General features: G+C 34.1%; 1 protein-coding gene across 6 annotated transcripts in view; it reads left to right on the forward strand.

Annotated features, from left to right (window-relative positions):
* Positions 1-16039, forward strand: part of POT1 (protection of telomeres 1) — a 98694-nt gene that overhangs the window by 49256 nt on the left and 33399 nt on the right. For all 6 annotated transcript variants that reach the window (XM_005679414.3, XM_013963440.2, XM_013963439.2 and 3 more), the window contains 3 exons: positions 5676-5806; positions 9193-9483; positions 13609-13764. In XM_005679414.3, the coding sequence (XP_005679471.1) occupies positions 5676-5806; positions 9193-9483; positions 13609-13764 (578 nt within the window). The remainder of the gene's footprint in view (positions 1-5675; positions 5807-9192; positions 9484-13608; positions 13765-16039) is intronic.

Raw genomic sequence — 16039 nt, forward strand, 5'->3', positions numbered from 1 at the left:
GCCAAGTTCTGCTGCCACTTGGGAATGCCCTCTGCTACATAAATCTAGAGCAGCATGTGGAGCCATTCCTTTTACCCACTTAGAATTCTGAGCATGTATCTGCACACCCTGGCACACACAACCGTTGTGTTGTTCTTTGGGCAATCCCGAGGTCACTTCTTTCTATCTTGGCAGTCCGTTCCTACCTAACTCCAAACCTGACACAGACACTTCAAGGGGAGTGGGGGGGAGGAAGGACCTCGAGAAAGAATGTGTGCAGCGCAGTGTCACGTGTACAAGTGTCCCTGTTTCTGAAGGTTTGGATAGAGAGTTGTTCAATCACTAAGTCGTGTCCAACTGTTTGTGGCCCCATGGACTGCAGCACACCAGGCTTCCCTGTCCTTCACTATCTCCTGGATATCTCCCTGTCTCTTGCTCATACTCCTGTCCATTGAACCATTCAACCATCTCATCCTTTGTTGACCCCTTCCTCTCCTGCCCTCAATATTTCCCAGCATCACAGTCTTTTCCAGTGAGTCAGCTCTTCACATCCAGTGACCAAAGCATTGGATAGAAAGGCCAGAATGTAAATGTGTGCCAAGACTGCTACTCTCTTGGGCTCAGCAAAGTTCCTCTTAAAGCTAGTTAGGTTGTAGAGTATTTCTATTTGAGAAAGAGGAGTCTTTTTCTAATTTGCACAAAGATACTACAAAAGCTAATAGTGACCCTAAATTAGACCCTCTGGACAATGGGTCTCCACACTGTTTCTCAGAGTGTCATATAGAGTCCTTTGCAACCTATCAAGTTATCTATGGGAAGGCTGCATTTTCCAGGAAAAACAAAACCATGAGGCAGTTTTCAATATTCAGAAATTTAGGTTAAGCCTGATTTTTTTTTAACCACACCCCAGTTTTTTTTTTCAGTTATTCCACTCTTCAGTATCATGTATATGCCTCAAAGACTGGGCTCTGTCAGTTCATCCTGGCTAACATTTAGATTCAACTACTGTTATTTATGCCTGCTAAATTTGCAATTTTGTTGATGTGATGTATTCCCAGTTTACAAAAGTGGCTCATTGTGAAGCATTTAAAATGAGAGGAGTAATTTAGAATCACTGCAACTTAAAATAACACTATAAGTACAAGTAGTAACTAGTTCTCTGATATAAATATGAAATGTGAGTTTGTGTATTCTAGTACAAATTAATCTGTGATACATGATTTTGCAGAAGCTGTCAGGAAACAAAAATGTAAAGATACCAAGTTTGATCTTTGTGTACCTGAATTAGATTTCATTAGACTAGTGATCTCTTTGCCCTTATGTTTTGTCTGTCATGAAATTACATGAAACTTAAAACCTTCAGATCAGTTGTGTTTTATTCAAAGTACATTACTCATTATCCATAGAATCTAATGTGCTGTTGCGTGTCTTTGCATTCAGCTTCTGCTTCATCTAATAATGGTTAAAGGAATTCTATCTATTTTCTTCTCTATAACCATTGGCAGAAAATTTCAGTTCTGAATTCTTAAAGCAGAAGAAGAAATTCCAAAGATCATTTTCAAACTTGTTTTTTTGTATCATCTTGAAAGGTGTTATAGCACATTGAGCAGTGCAGTGCACCAGGGATGACTCATTACACTCTTGGATCTTTCTCCTAAGCAAGTCTCTCGTCTTCCCATTTTGATATTAATTTAGTCTTTTTTAAACATAGGTAGGAATAATGATGAAATAATAGGAGAATGAAATTGAAAAATATTTCAAGATAAAGGAAAATACATGATTAAAAATTCCATAATAGATCTTAGATTTATAAAAGGGTAAAAAAAGAGCCATATGGCCATCACAAGCAAGAATATATTTTATTCTATTAAAAAATGTGTTTTATTCTATTAAAAAATAAGTGAATTTACCTTTAATCTTTGGAAGACTGCTAAGAGAAAAAATGTCATGAAATAACACTCCTTAGAAATAGTTAAAACTACTACATCAAGAGATGAGGATATGATATATTTTCACTGTTTTTGAAGATGCTCGTTAAGGTTTTGCTTTTAAAGTTTTTTACGTTCTCTGAGTTAATTATTGTCCCCTTGTCACAAAATCAGGTTTCTGTTTTTCCTCTTTCCCTCCAGGCCTGTCTCCCCACTTCCCCGTTCCTTCCCCTTTCTCCATACTCCTCTATTCTCTTCCATCTCCTTTTCCCTTCCCCCTCCTAGTGTTCTTCCTTTTCTTCTATTTTTGTTCTGCGTCTTATTTTTACATTTACAAACATAGGTATCATTTATTTTAGATTTTTGACATTTGTTTTAGACATTTGTTTCCTTTGCTTTGTATATGAAAAGTTTGTTTTTTCAACATGATCTGTTTTTTAAAAATAGAAAGTCCAGAGATAAATCCACACGCATATTGGACACCTTATCTTTGACAAAGGAGGCAAGAATATACAATGGAGTAAAGGCAGTCTCTTTAACAAGTGGTGCTGGGAAAACTGGTCAACCACTTGTAAAAGAATGAAACTAGATCACTTTCTAACATCACACACAAAAATAAACTCAAAATGGATTAAAGATCTAAATGTAAGACCAGAAACTATAAAACTCCTAGAGGAGAACATAGGCAAAACACTCTCTGACATAAATCATAGCAGGATCCTGTATAATCTACCTCCCAGAATTCTGGAAATAAAACCAAAAATAAATGGGATCTAATTAAAATTAAAAGCTTCTGCACAACAAAGGAAAATATAAGCAAGGTGAAAAGACAGCCTTCTGAATGGGAGAAAATAATAGCAAATGAAGCAACTGACAAACAACTAATCTCAAAAATATACAAGCAACTTATGCAGCTCAATCCCAAAAAAATAAACGACCTGATCAAAAAATGGGCTAAAGAACTAAATAGACATTTCTCCAAAGAAGACATACGGATGGCTAACAAACACATGAAAAGATGCTCAACATCACTCATTATTAGAGAAATGCAAATCAAAACCACAATGAGGTACCACTTCACACCAGTCAGAATGTCTGCGATCCAAAAATCTGCAAGCAATAAATGCTGGAGAGGGTGTGGAGAAAAGGGAAGCCTCCTACACTGTTCGTGGGAATGCAAACTAGTACAGCCACTATGGAGAACAGTCTGGAGATTCCTTTAAAAATTGCAAATAGAACTGCCTTATGACCCAGCAATCCCACTGCTGGGCATACACACCGAGGAAACCAGAATTGAAAGAGACACATGTACCCCAATGTTCATTGCAGCACTGTTTATAATAGCCAGGACATGGAAACAACCTAGATGTCCATCAGCAGATGAATGGATAAGAAAGCTGTGGTACATATACACAATGGAGTATTACTCAGCCGTTAAAAAAATACATGTGAATCAGTTCTGATGAGATGGATGAAACTGGAGCCGATTATACAGAGTGAAGTAAGCCAGAAAGAAAAACACCAATACAGTATACTAACACATATATATGGAATTTAGAAAGATGGCAATGATGACCCTGTATGCAAGACAGCAAAAAAGACGCAGATGTATATAGTGAACTTTTGGACTCAGAGGGAGAGGGAGAGGGTGGGATGATTTGGGAGAATGGCATTGAAACATGTATACTATCATGTAAGAATCAAATCGCCAGTCTATGTCCGATGCAGGATACAGCATGCTTGGGGCTGGTGCACGGGGATGACCCAGAGAGAAGTTATGGGGAGGGAGGTGGGAGGGGGGTTCATGTTTGGGAATGCATGTACACCCGTGGTGGATTCATGTCAATATATGGCAAAACCAATACAGTATTATAAAGTAAAATAAAGTAAAAATAAAAATTTAATTTAAAAAAAGGGAACAAAATAGAAAGCCCAGAGATAAATCCACACACATATGGACACCTTATCTTTGACAAAGGAGGCAAGAATATACAATGGAGTAAAGACAATCTCTTTAACAAGTGGTGCTGGGAAAACTGGTCAACCACTTGTAAAAGAATGAAACTAGATCACTTTCTAACACCGTACACAAAAATAAACTCAAAATGGATTAAAGATCTAAATGTAAGATCAGAAACTATAAAACTCCTAGAGGAGAACATAGGCAAAACACTCTCAGACGTAAATCACACCTATGTCTGACGTAGGGTGCAGCTTGCTTGGGGCTGGTGCATGGGGATGACCCAGAGAGATGTTGTGGGGAGGGAGGTGGGAGGGGGGTTCATGTTTGGGAACGCATGTAAGAATTAAAGATTTTAAAATTTAAAAAATAAAAAAAATTTAAAAAAATAAAAATAAAAAAAAATAAATTATGACCTCTTCAAGAAAAAAAAAAAAAGGGAAATCATATAATGTTCAAACTTCTAATAAGAGACAAATCTTATAATAGAAGACAAATAGTACTCACACAGGGCACATTGAAAGTGTCAGTCTAAGGTGGGTGGGAAGACAGCTTTCTATCTGGTTATAGACCTCCTAATGTGATAATGCAGAGGGCTTATTCTGGGTACTAACATCCTCATCAGAAGCCTTACCACTTCTTGGTCTATCAGTGAAACTTCCTTGAAAAGCAGTCTATGTTCCACGAAGAGGTGCAGTTAGAGACTGAGATATCCTACCTGCCTACCTGAAATCACCTTCAAGGGAAGGTTAAGATGGGTGATCATTGAAGCAGTTGTTCCATGTGTAAACTTTTCATTAGCCCTAATTTTAGCTGTTTTTCACTGTCTTAATCCCAAAGGCTCCTGTCTTTGCTGTAGCTGCTTCAGAGTATTTTCTGTTTGTATCCTTTCTGTCCGTCTAATCCCTTAACCGTTTACTTTCCCAACTTCCTGAAATAATGTTGGTATCTTTTTTCCATCTCCTTCACTCTCCTTTCCTCACCTCTCCTCTCCCTTCACTGTTTTGGGTTTATCTTTTCCTCTGTACTATCATGAGTATAGTACTGAGAAGGAAGGAAATCAACACATATTCTCAGTGTTCATTTTTCTGAAACATGTACTTTAAATGATAACATCTATTATAGTTTTTGCTACCACCAGTTTGAAGTTACTTGTTTTTCATGGCAGCCCAACTATCATTAAATTTGGTTAGTTTTTTTTTTTTTTCTCTTTTGCCAGTTTAAACTGTATAAAATACCCCTCTTGTTCTGATGGGTAACCTTTTGTAAGTATTAATAGCAGATCTTCGCTTTTCCTTTTAATTTGGTATTATATAGTTTTCTATGAATTGTTCATTTGAGTTTCATATTCACTGTAAAACCCTGGGGTTTATAACCAGTTTTTATAGTGTCTTTTTGCAGTATGTTCACTCTTAATCATATTAACTACAAATATCTTCTGGTATTTTTTGTTTGTTTTTACTCTAAATTTAATTGTGTTTATAAATTATGTTATTTAAATATTTTATTTGTTTTACAGTTTATAAATTTGAGGTAATAAAAATGTTATTTTACCTCCAGACAATTTACATTAAGTAGGGTTTTTATTTTTGTTTTATTAAACTTTGTAAAATTAATTTTCATAAAATATTTTTGCAAAATAATTTGGCAGTGTGTTTCAAGAGAAAAGAAAATTTCTTTATGTTTTGATCCTATTCTTAGAAGACTAAAGGGAAGAATAAAGTTTGATGTTTTGAACTCAATATGTCTTGTTTTATTAGATGCTTTGAAATACGAAAAGTCAGGTAAAATGTTTTTGTGTTTTCCAGATTATTGCTCAGTTGTAACAATTGTGGACCAGACAAATGTAAAGCTAACCTGCCTGTTCTTTAGTGGAAATTATGAAGCCCTTCCAATGATTTATAAAAATGGAGATATCGTTCGCTTTCACAGGCTGAAGGTATAACTCATACTATTTAGAACTTACATTTGTTTGAAGAGAACTCAGTGCTGCTCACTGACACTATTTAACACTAATTAATGTGACCGCTTTGTTAGAACATGACTTCAGGCATTTCAAGAGATAAAAAATATAAATAAGATCAGACTTCAAATGATTTATATTAGGAAATCTTTGAACCACCCATTTGAATAAACTACCTGACTCCGTCTATGGAAGTGTTAGCTGCTGCGATTCAGACTAGCTGCATTCTCTGAAAGAATTTTAGTAAAAAGGCAAAACTGTTAGATAGTATGTGATATTTTAATAATCAGCTTTTTGGTACTTTAATATTTTCAGTCTCTTAAGTTTTACACATTTTAGTCCCTTGCTATTTTGCTCTTGTTACATGAGTTTCCATGCAACTCCTTCACTATCGTTGTTGTCTTTTCCTCTAATGCTTTGGTTTATCTGTGCTTCTTGTGATCACTGATGCTCATAAATGAGTGAGGTACTCCGGGTGTATTCTATCAGTGGTCTTAGATATGGTGGGAAGTAACTCTCTTGCTCTATTAATGCCTTTCTCCTGAGGACAGAAGAATAGTGGAGAACATTTGGTTAAAGAGAACTGGGAAGATTATTATTATAGCACTATCTTATAGGCTTATCCACATTTCAAAAAAAAATAGCTGATTCTCACACATCACTGTTTCCTGTAGTACAGTTGACCTTTGAACAACACAGTTTTAAACTTCACAGGTCCACTTATGCACAGATTCTTTTCAGTAGTAAACAAGATCCCGTGGTTAGTTGAATCCATGGATGCTGAAATGAGGATAGAGGGCTGACTGTAAGTTAAAAGAGGATTTCCAGTTACATGGATGGTCGGTGCCCTTATCCTCAGTGTTCATGGACAACTGTATTTACAATTCTTGTCTGTTGTTTAATTGAAGTGGAATAAACATCTCTCTTTCCACAGTATTAGCATGCTTATATATCTAACACTCTAGAAACTTCCATCGTACCCTCACCTAGGGTTGCCATTCACACTCTCCCCACCCCTAGCAGTAAATAATCTCATAACTTCTCACATTTATTAGTTTCTCTATATTTGTTCTTTATATAAAAAGAATACACTATTAGTCATTTTTTTTGGACATTTGGTTTATGCTTGTTTGATTCAATTCTTCTATTGCATATAGTACACTTTCTTCATTTTCACTGCTAAATGGTACACCATTGTTAGAATACACTAGAATTTATATATTTATTCTGTTAGTTGTTTAAGTAGTTTCCAGTTTGGGCTATTATGCTGCTATAGACAGTCTAGTACATATATTTTACTGAATATGTATAATTTTATAATATATAATATACACATTAACATATAATTATGTAATTGTATATTACATAATATGCATTTCAGTTGATTGTATACAAGGATTATAGTTCCTAAGTTCAAGGCTGTGCATATATTTGCTTTAGTTTATAGCTAGACTAAGTATTTGATTTCCAGAGTGATTTTTACCAGTTATACTCTCTTAGTGATACAGAAGAATTCTAGTTGTTCCACATTTTCACCAACACTTGATATTTTCCATTTTTTTGAATTTCAACCATTCTGTTGCATTTGTATTAGTGTCTTATTGTGATTTTAACTTGAATTTCCCTGAAAAATTAAGAAACTGCGAACCTTTTAAAATTTGTGTGTCTTCTGAAGTGTCCATTTGAGTCTTTGGCTCATTTTTTATAGGATTTTAAACTCCATTTTTTAATGATTTGTGAAAGTTCTTTATATAGTTAGGCTACAGATCTTTTGTCAGGTATATGGATTGTGAATATTTTTTTCACTCTATGTTAGTGCCTATTTACCCTCTTAATGGTGTCTTTGGATGAACAAAAGTTCTTTATTTTAATATAGTCTACTTTATTAACTTTTATTTTATGGTCAGTACTTTTGTAATTTCTTGTTTAAGAACTCTTTGTCTACTCATTTTATGAAGATAGCTTCTAAGTTTTCCTCGAAGTCATTACAATTTTCTTGTTTCATATTTAGATCTGTAATTTCCTTTTCCTACAATGTCTTTGACAAATTTTGAAATTAAAGTTTTTCTGCATCATGGAAACAGGAAATGTACCCTTCTTTATCAATTCTGGAAGAGTTTATGCAAGATTACTAGGTTTTTTCCTTACTTAAATGCTTGGAATAATGTACTGGTAAAGCTCTCTGAGCTTGATGATTTCTTAATTGATAGATTATATTAATGAATTAAGATTTCTTTAAGATGAATGAGTTTTTTTTATTCTATCAGCTTTGATGTATTTAATTTTTAGAAAAAATTATTTCATTCAAATTGTTGACTTTATTGGTAAAAATTTGGTCATATGTTACTCATCTTTTAGATGTTTGGTGGATTTGTAATGATAAATCCTTTTTTGCAGTCTTAATATTATAATTTGTGTTTCATTTCTTTTTTTCCAAATCAACCATTTTCTAGGGTTATTATTTTTGTTAATCTCTTCAGAGAACTAGTTTTTAGCTTTGATTTTCTCTATTATATATTTCTATTTCTCTTACCTTTGACTGTGTTTCCCTTCTACTTTCCTTGGATTTGAGATAATATTCTTTGTGTAGCTTCTTGAGATGGAAACCTAAATTTCTGATTTTTAACCATTATTCCTTTGTAAAATATTCACTTATTTCTATAAATGTTTTCTCTATGTACTGCTTTAGTTATATCAAACAAGTTTTAACACATCACAGTTTAAGCATCCATCAGTTGAACACATTTTGCAATTTTCCTTAAATATATGAATATATTTATTAATATCACACAGTATCACAGGAGACTTAAAAGGCATTCATAAGTTCCAAAGGATTGTTTTATGACAATGCAACAGTCATGTTACATGTGCACCTAATAACTGAGCCTCAGAATTCAGAAAGGCAATGTTTTTAAGGCTTATCTGAGTTCTCTCAGTCAGACCGATGAAACCTTAGGCTTAGGTCTGTTTTATCTGCTTCAGACTCACATTTTGAGTGTTCTGGTTTTCCCTACAATATTCATAAGTAACTATTTCTTATTATCCTTTTTCTTTTTATAAATTATATCTTTAAAAAAGCTAATGGATTGTCTTGTTAGTAAAAGTGTACCAATAGTATTAGGGGAGCTACCACCTAGCTCGTTAAAAAATAAAAATAAATTTTGCATAATGTTTTACAGTTTATATGGTACTTTAGGACTTTGATATAGCCCAGTAGATTTTTATCATTTCATATGCTAGTTATTTAAAGATTATGTCCTCTAATAATTGTACTGGCAAAATTTTATAGTCTCCTGTTCCCAGTTCCTAGGTTCTATATCAGTAACTTGTTTGTTCTGTTTTCTACGTTACCACTTTCTTAGATCCAAGTATATAAAAAGGAGACTCAAGGTATCACCAGCTCTGGCTTTGCATCTTTGACATTTGAGGGAACTTTGGGGGCTCCTATCATTCCTCGTACTGCAAGCAAGTGTTTTAACTTCACTGCTGAGGACCAGAAAATGGTAGAAGCTTTACGTATTTGGGCATCGACTCATATTTCACCTTCTTCAATATCAGTCAAATTGTGTGATGTCCAGCCAATGCAGTATTTTGATCTGACTTGCCAGCTCTTGGGCAAAGCTGAAGTGGATGGAGCATCATTTCTTCTAAAGGTAGGTATTTTTAAGTACTTAAAATTGGAAGTTAGCATGACCTCAACATTCTGATGGAATAAATAAGCAGCTATGTATTAAGAACTTAAATCTAACCTTTTTAATGATCCTGTATTCCCATGTCTTTATTCTTGAACTTTCCTTCTTCATCCTAAACTTTTAGAGAAAAATAGTATTATCAGTTCTGTATTTTAAATAAAGTATACTTTGTGCTATTTATGTATTTCTTATTTTAGTACTAGTAAAAAGAGTTGTTTCCTCTTTCTATTTTTAAACTACATTTTGAAAAATGTGTAGTTTTGTTGCTCTATGTGGATGTAGCCTTTCTTCTAACTTATTTGCTGTCTTGGTTTGTTGACATTGGGTTCTGTTCTGGGTTATTTCACTACCTGCTTCACGGGTAGATCATGGATGGTTTTGAAGTGTTTATTTTTCTTGTATTTTGTTTTGTTTTTAAATCCACAGGATTAAAAAGGTGGCCTAAGACCCATCTAATCTTTGTTTATACCTATTCCAGTTTATTTATGAATAGCTTCTGGAGAGGTCAGTTGTCTGATATTATCTTCACCAAGCCCTGCCAAGGCAGGATGCTATTAAACAAGCACTACTTCAACCCTGCTTCTGTGGTTCTTTCTTAGCTTCCTACTCTTTGCAGTGATGGAATGTAATGGGAAATGGAGTTCAGTGGCATTGGGCAGGTATTGGCGTGTAACATTATTATCAGTTGTATCTTGCCCATATTTAAAAAAAATAGTGAAGATAGTAATGATTGAATAAAATAGGAAGGAAGTTTCTGAAGTTGAAAATAGCATATATTTATATATACATGAAATAATCTGAGAAAGTAAATGTGTGCTATAAAAAAGGGTGAATGAGTTAAATATGACAAAACTGAAGCTAAAGCAACATAAAATCATCCAAACAAAATGAGAAAGTGTTTTAAGTCAACTAGTCATACTTTACAGAGAAGGTAATGGCACCCCACTCTAGTACTCTTGCCTGGAAAATCCCATGGGCAGAGGAGCCTAGTAGGCTGCAGTCCATGGGGTCACTAAGAGTCAGACACGACTGAGCGACTTCACTTTCACTTTTCACTTTCATGCTTTGGAGAAGGAAATGGCAACCCACTCCAGGGTTCTTGCCTGGAGAATCCCAGGGACGGGGGAGCCTGGTGGGCTGCCATCTATGGGGTCGCACAGAGTCGGACACGACTGAAGTGACTTAGCAGCAGTCATACTTTATGCCCAAAGTGACTTACTTAACAAATGATCATTTGTTAATCATCAAACACTTCCAATGATAATGAATCTGCTGTGCACAGAAGTATTCTCCGTCTTTTGACTGCTATGTTGTTAGTATGTAATTCTGAGGTAAAACCTGCCACCTTTTAGCTGACATAGCTGAATCTGCATTTTCTCTCTAAAGCAAGAAATCATGCATGCATCCCATTTTTATTGATAGCCTTTTCAGATAAGTAGGAACAACTTTCATGTAGAGATTATTTTAAAACATAGCATTCAGCTATGAATATAAGAAATTATTTTAATAAGATTTCCTTGAGGACAATTTGAAAGAAATCTCAGAAGTCTCTTTATACGTCTCAACAACTCTTTTCATAAATTTATTTTTTACTAATAATTTAAAATGTGAGAAAATGCCTTTAAGGGGATATTTCTCCATATATTTCTTACAGTGACAAAAATCAGAAAAAAACTTGGGTCCTAGCAATAGAGAATTTTGTGAATTATTTATGTATTATGGAATACTGTACTCTAATGACTATGCCAGGAAGCAACAGTTAGACCTGGACATGGAACAACAGACTGGTTCCAAATAGGAAAAGGAGTACGTCAAGGCTATATATTGTCACCCTGCTTATTTAACTTATATGCAGAGTACATCATGAGAAACGCTGGGCTGGAAGAAACACAAGCTGGAATCAAGATTGCTGGGAGAAATATCAATAACCTCAGATATGCAGATGACACCACCCTCATGGCAGAAAGTGAAGAAGAACTAAAGAGCCTCTTGATGAAAGTGAAAGAGGAGAGTGGAAAAGTTGGCTTAAAGCTCAACATTCAGAAAATGAAGATCATGGCATCTGGTCCCATCACTTCATGGGAAATAGATGGGGAAACAGTGGAAACAGTGTCAGACTTTATTTTGGGGGGCTCCAAAATCACTGCAGATGGAGACTGCAGCCATGAAATTAAAAGACGCTTACTTCTTGGAAGAAAAGTTATGACCAACCAAGATAGCATATTCAAAAGCAGAGACATTACTTTGCCGACTAAGGTCCGTCTAGTCAAGGGTATGGTTTTTCCAGTAGTCATGTATGGATGTGAGAGTTGGGCTGTGAAGAAGGCTGAGCGCCGAAGAATTGATGCGTTTGAACTGTGGTGTTGGAGAAGACTGTTGAGAGTCCCTTGGATTGCAGGGAGATCCAACCAGTCCATTCTGAAGGAAATCAGCCCTGGGATTTCTTTGGAAGGAATGATGCTAAAGCTGAAACTCCAGTACTTTGGCCACCTCATGCGAAGAGTTGACTCATTGGAAAAGACTCTGATGCCGGGAGGGATTGGGGGCAGGAGGAGAAGGGGACAACAGAGGATGAGATGGCTGGATGGCATTACTGACTTGATGGACGTGAGTCTGAGTGAACTCCAGGAATTGGTGATGGACAGGGAGGTCTGGTGTGCTGCGATTCAGGGGTCACAAAGAGTCGGACACGACTGAGCGACTGAACTGAACTGAACTGAATGACTATGTATATGTATATGGAAAAGGCTAAAACTAATTTGAAAAGATCCATCCAGTTTTCATAGCAACACTATTTACAATACCCAAGACATGGAAGCAGCCTAAATATCTATGAACAGATGAATGAATAGAGAAGATATACCATTTTTAAGTGCACACACACACACAATATAATATTATCCAAAAAGAGAATGAAATAGTGCCATTTGCAGCAACATGAATGGACCTAGACATTATGGTATTAAGTAAAGAGAAAGACAAACATCACATGATATCACTAATGATTGGAATCTTAAAAACTAAAACAAATGAACTTATTTACAGAACAGAAATAAACTTTAAAACATAGAAAACAAATTTACGGTTACCAAAAGGGAAAGAACAAACAGGAATAAATTAGGCATTTGGAATTAATAGATATACATTAGTATATATAAAATAAACAATAAGGACCTGTGTATAGCACAGAGAACTATATTCAATATCTTGTATTAACCTATAATGGAAAAGAATATGAAAAAGATAACATGTATATGTGCGTGCTCACACCTGTGAAACTGATTGCACATATGTGTAACTGATCACACACATGTGTGACGGAATCACTTTGTTGTACACCTGAAACTAACACATTGTAAATCAGCTCTACATCAACTGAAAAAACAACAACAACAACAATAACAGTTAAAGAAAGAAATGTGTTTTCTACTTAAGTAGCTTGTTTTTTGTTGTACAGCCCAGCTTCGGACATGCAGGGCCATTCCCACCTCTGATTAAAAGTCTTTTGCGATGCCTTTTTAGCATAATAAAGCATCAGTCATCTCTACCAACCTAGCACAGCACAAGCTAGTTCAAGTCTTAAGGATGGGATAGTGCATACTTGTCCTGTACTCCTTTTCCATCTCTATCTCAAGGTAACTTAAATAGCAATCCAACATACCTTTCCCTTTTCAAGGACACATGATTGTCATTCATTTGTGTTCATTACATCTAATATAAGGTTGCTTGAAAAACTGCCCAGCAGTAAAGTAAGAAATGAAAAGCAGAGTAGAATGCCAGTTTGGTAAAAAAGGAAAGGCATATATATTATAAATACACAAAAGAAAAAAGGATAAAATTCAGCAATGTGTTAATCATTTTTCTAAGCTCACAGTTTGAATTTTTTTTACTTATATTTTATTCACTGCCTATACATATGTAGTCCTTGTACAATCAGGAAAAAATATAGATTATATTTAAACCTTAGCAGATATTTGGGGGAATATATTTCATTACTTTTAAGCTATATCACCAGCAAATAAACCTCTTTTAGCCTCCACAGTTTTATAAAAAGATCATTAAAGTTTTGTTCTGCCTCTTGTGCAGGTATGGGATGGCACCAGGACCCCATTTCCGTCTTGGAGAGTCCTAATGCAGGACCTTGCTCTTGAAGGTGATTTAAGTCGCATCCGTCAGCTGCAGAATCTGACAGTAGACATTTTAGTCTATGATAACCATGTTCAAGTGGCTAAATCTCTAAAGGTGATGTTACATTGCAAACTTGTTTGTCTTGTATTTTTATTAATTTTAGGGTAAATCACATGGTAGGTGATATTTGAGGTCTAGAAATTAATTCCAAATTTATTTTTTCTTTAATTTCTAATTTGTAAAATGCATATTTAAAATAAATTATTAGATGATACATTAAATTATAATGGCTTGAATAACTTTTTAAAATTTAAGAGCATTTCTGAATATCTTTAAGCTGGGCCCAATTTTGCTATGAAAATAAGAAAGAAAAATTTTACCCTGCAATAGAATTTGCTGAAACTGATGGAGGATGTATGAAATATTTGTAAACTTAAAAAATGCTAAGCTTTTTTAATTGGTTTGATAAAATCCAGTCTTTAACTTTGTACTCATTGGCCTAGGAAATTGTTAATCTACCTCTAAAATATATTGTAAATTGTTTGTGTGTATCATGCGGTTTATTAGAATTTGCTCAGTTTTTGAGATAAAATTTTCTAGGTAAAAGCATCCTGCTTAATTATGGCACTTCTTGTTTATTAATAACATTTTAAGAAATATTTTTCTTCATTTTACTATATTTTATATTTGCAAGTATCCTTTCTTCCCAATAAGAGTATCATTAATAATAGCAATCATAATAGTATCATTTATGAAGCGCTTCATATGTATTTAGCACTGTCTCATGAAGTAGGTACTATCATTTCTGTTTTACAAATGAGAAAACTGAGGCACCCAAGATTTCACAGCCACTTGGGTGAAGCATGTATTTAAATGTACAGTGTCTGCTTCCAGAGCTAATCTTCTTAAGCAGTATAAAGAAATGATTTTCTTTATTGCAAATAAAGCTTCCATCCTACCTTGAGGGAGTTATACAGCCAACTTAATAGGAAGAAAACAGTGAAAGTGAATTGCAATTTTTTTAGATATGAATTTTAGTGCCTAATTTCTTTTTTGCAAATGTTTTTGAAGAGGAAATATTTCTACTTTCATACTATGTTACAAATAAGCCCATCCAACTCAATACATTAGGTTCAGGTCCAGATCAAAGAAAGTGATAAGTGCACTTTTTTTTCCTTTGTGAGTGTGTTCATAATTTATGTCAGAAAATTGACTGTTGAAAATATATTTTGATGCTTTTCCCTGATTTTATCTGCATTGATTAGTTTCAAAAATAAATATGATAAAGCCAATTCTAAAATCTTTTTAAAATACAGGTAGAGTTCTTTTACAAATGAAAAAATTTACATTTTATATTGGACTTTTACCATTTAATTCGCTTCCCTGTCTCTGAGCTGCTTCTGTAGGTCATTCTGTTCCTCTCTTTTGTCCAAGTCCTGAACTGTATGTACCACAATGCTTTCCATATTGTAAGGGTGAAGTAAATACTATATTCTGATGAATGAATGAATCAGTGAGCCTCCTGAAATTAAAAAAAATTTTTTTATCTCCCTTTTTGCTGCTTTATCTCACCCACTAGAGGGTGCTCTGAGCACACATAATTAAGAAAATGTAGGCAATTAATTTTTCTCTAAAGATATCATGACATATTTATCTGTAATGTTATAGAAAAATGGAAATAATTTTATCTGTATAAAAATTATATGACTGTAGGCTTTTATTTAATGTACAGTGATAGCATATTTTATTTGTTATGAGGTAACCTCCATACCAACCATTTCATACTAATTTAAGAAATCCCCAGAGTCGAATGATACTGATAGCTAATGAATTCTTATCAGCGCTTGAAGAAAACTGGTTAAAGTTGCATATCTATAATGAAATGCATGGAATGCATGTATTTTTGTTGAGTAGGAACAGGAAAAATGTGGTTTTTATTTTATTTAATAAAGAACAATTGAGGCAGTTATAAAGTATGATATAATTGAATTCTCTGTACAGTCATTTTACAACTTAAGTTTTTTAGCTGTAATGTTTTTAACATTTTTTGAAAATTTGCTTTTTAAGTAAGATTTCGCATTCCCTAAACATTTAATACACACACACACACAATGACATTTCAAACATTTTGTCTATAGACAAAAGCAGGGTATTTTCAATCCCCAGACTTATTCTGACACAATTTAAAAATAATTATAAAATATACCTAGTTAGTATGTTTGGCATTCAGTGACCCAAGAACTATAGTTTGATTATTTTCAGACATATACAGTTTATTAAAAATGTTAAACCTAAAGGGAAAATTTTGAAAGTTTATAGGGAATATTTAAATTATTTAAAAAGGAATAATAATTTCTTAATAGCTAGTTTGTTTTACTTTTTTTGTTTA

Source organism: Capra hircus, chromosome 4, assembly GCF_001704415.2.
Source record: "Capra hircus breed San Clemente chromosome 4, ASM170441v1, whole genome shotgun sequence".
Taxonomy (NCBI): Eukaryota; Metazoa; Chordata; class Mammalia; order Artiodactyla; family Bovidae; genus Capra; species Capra hircus.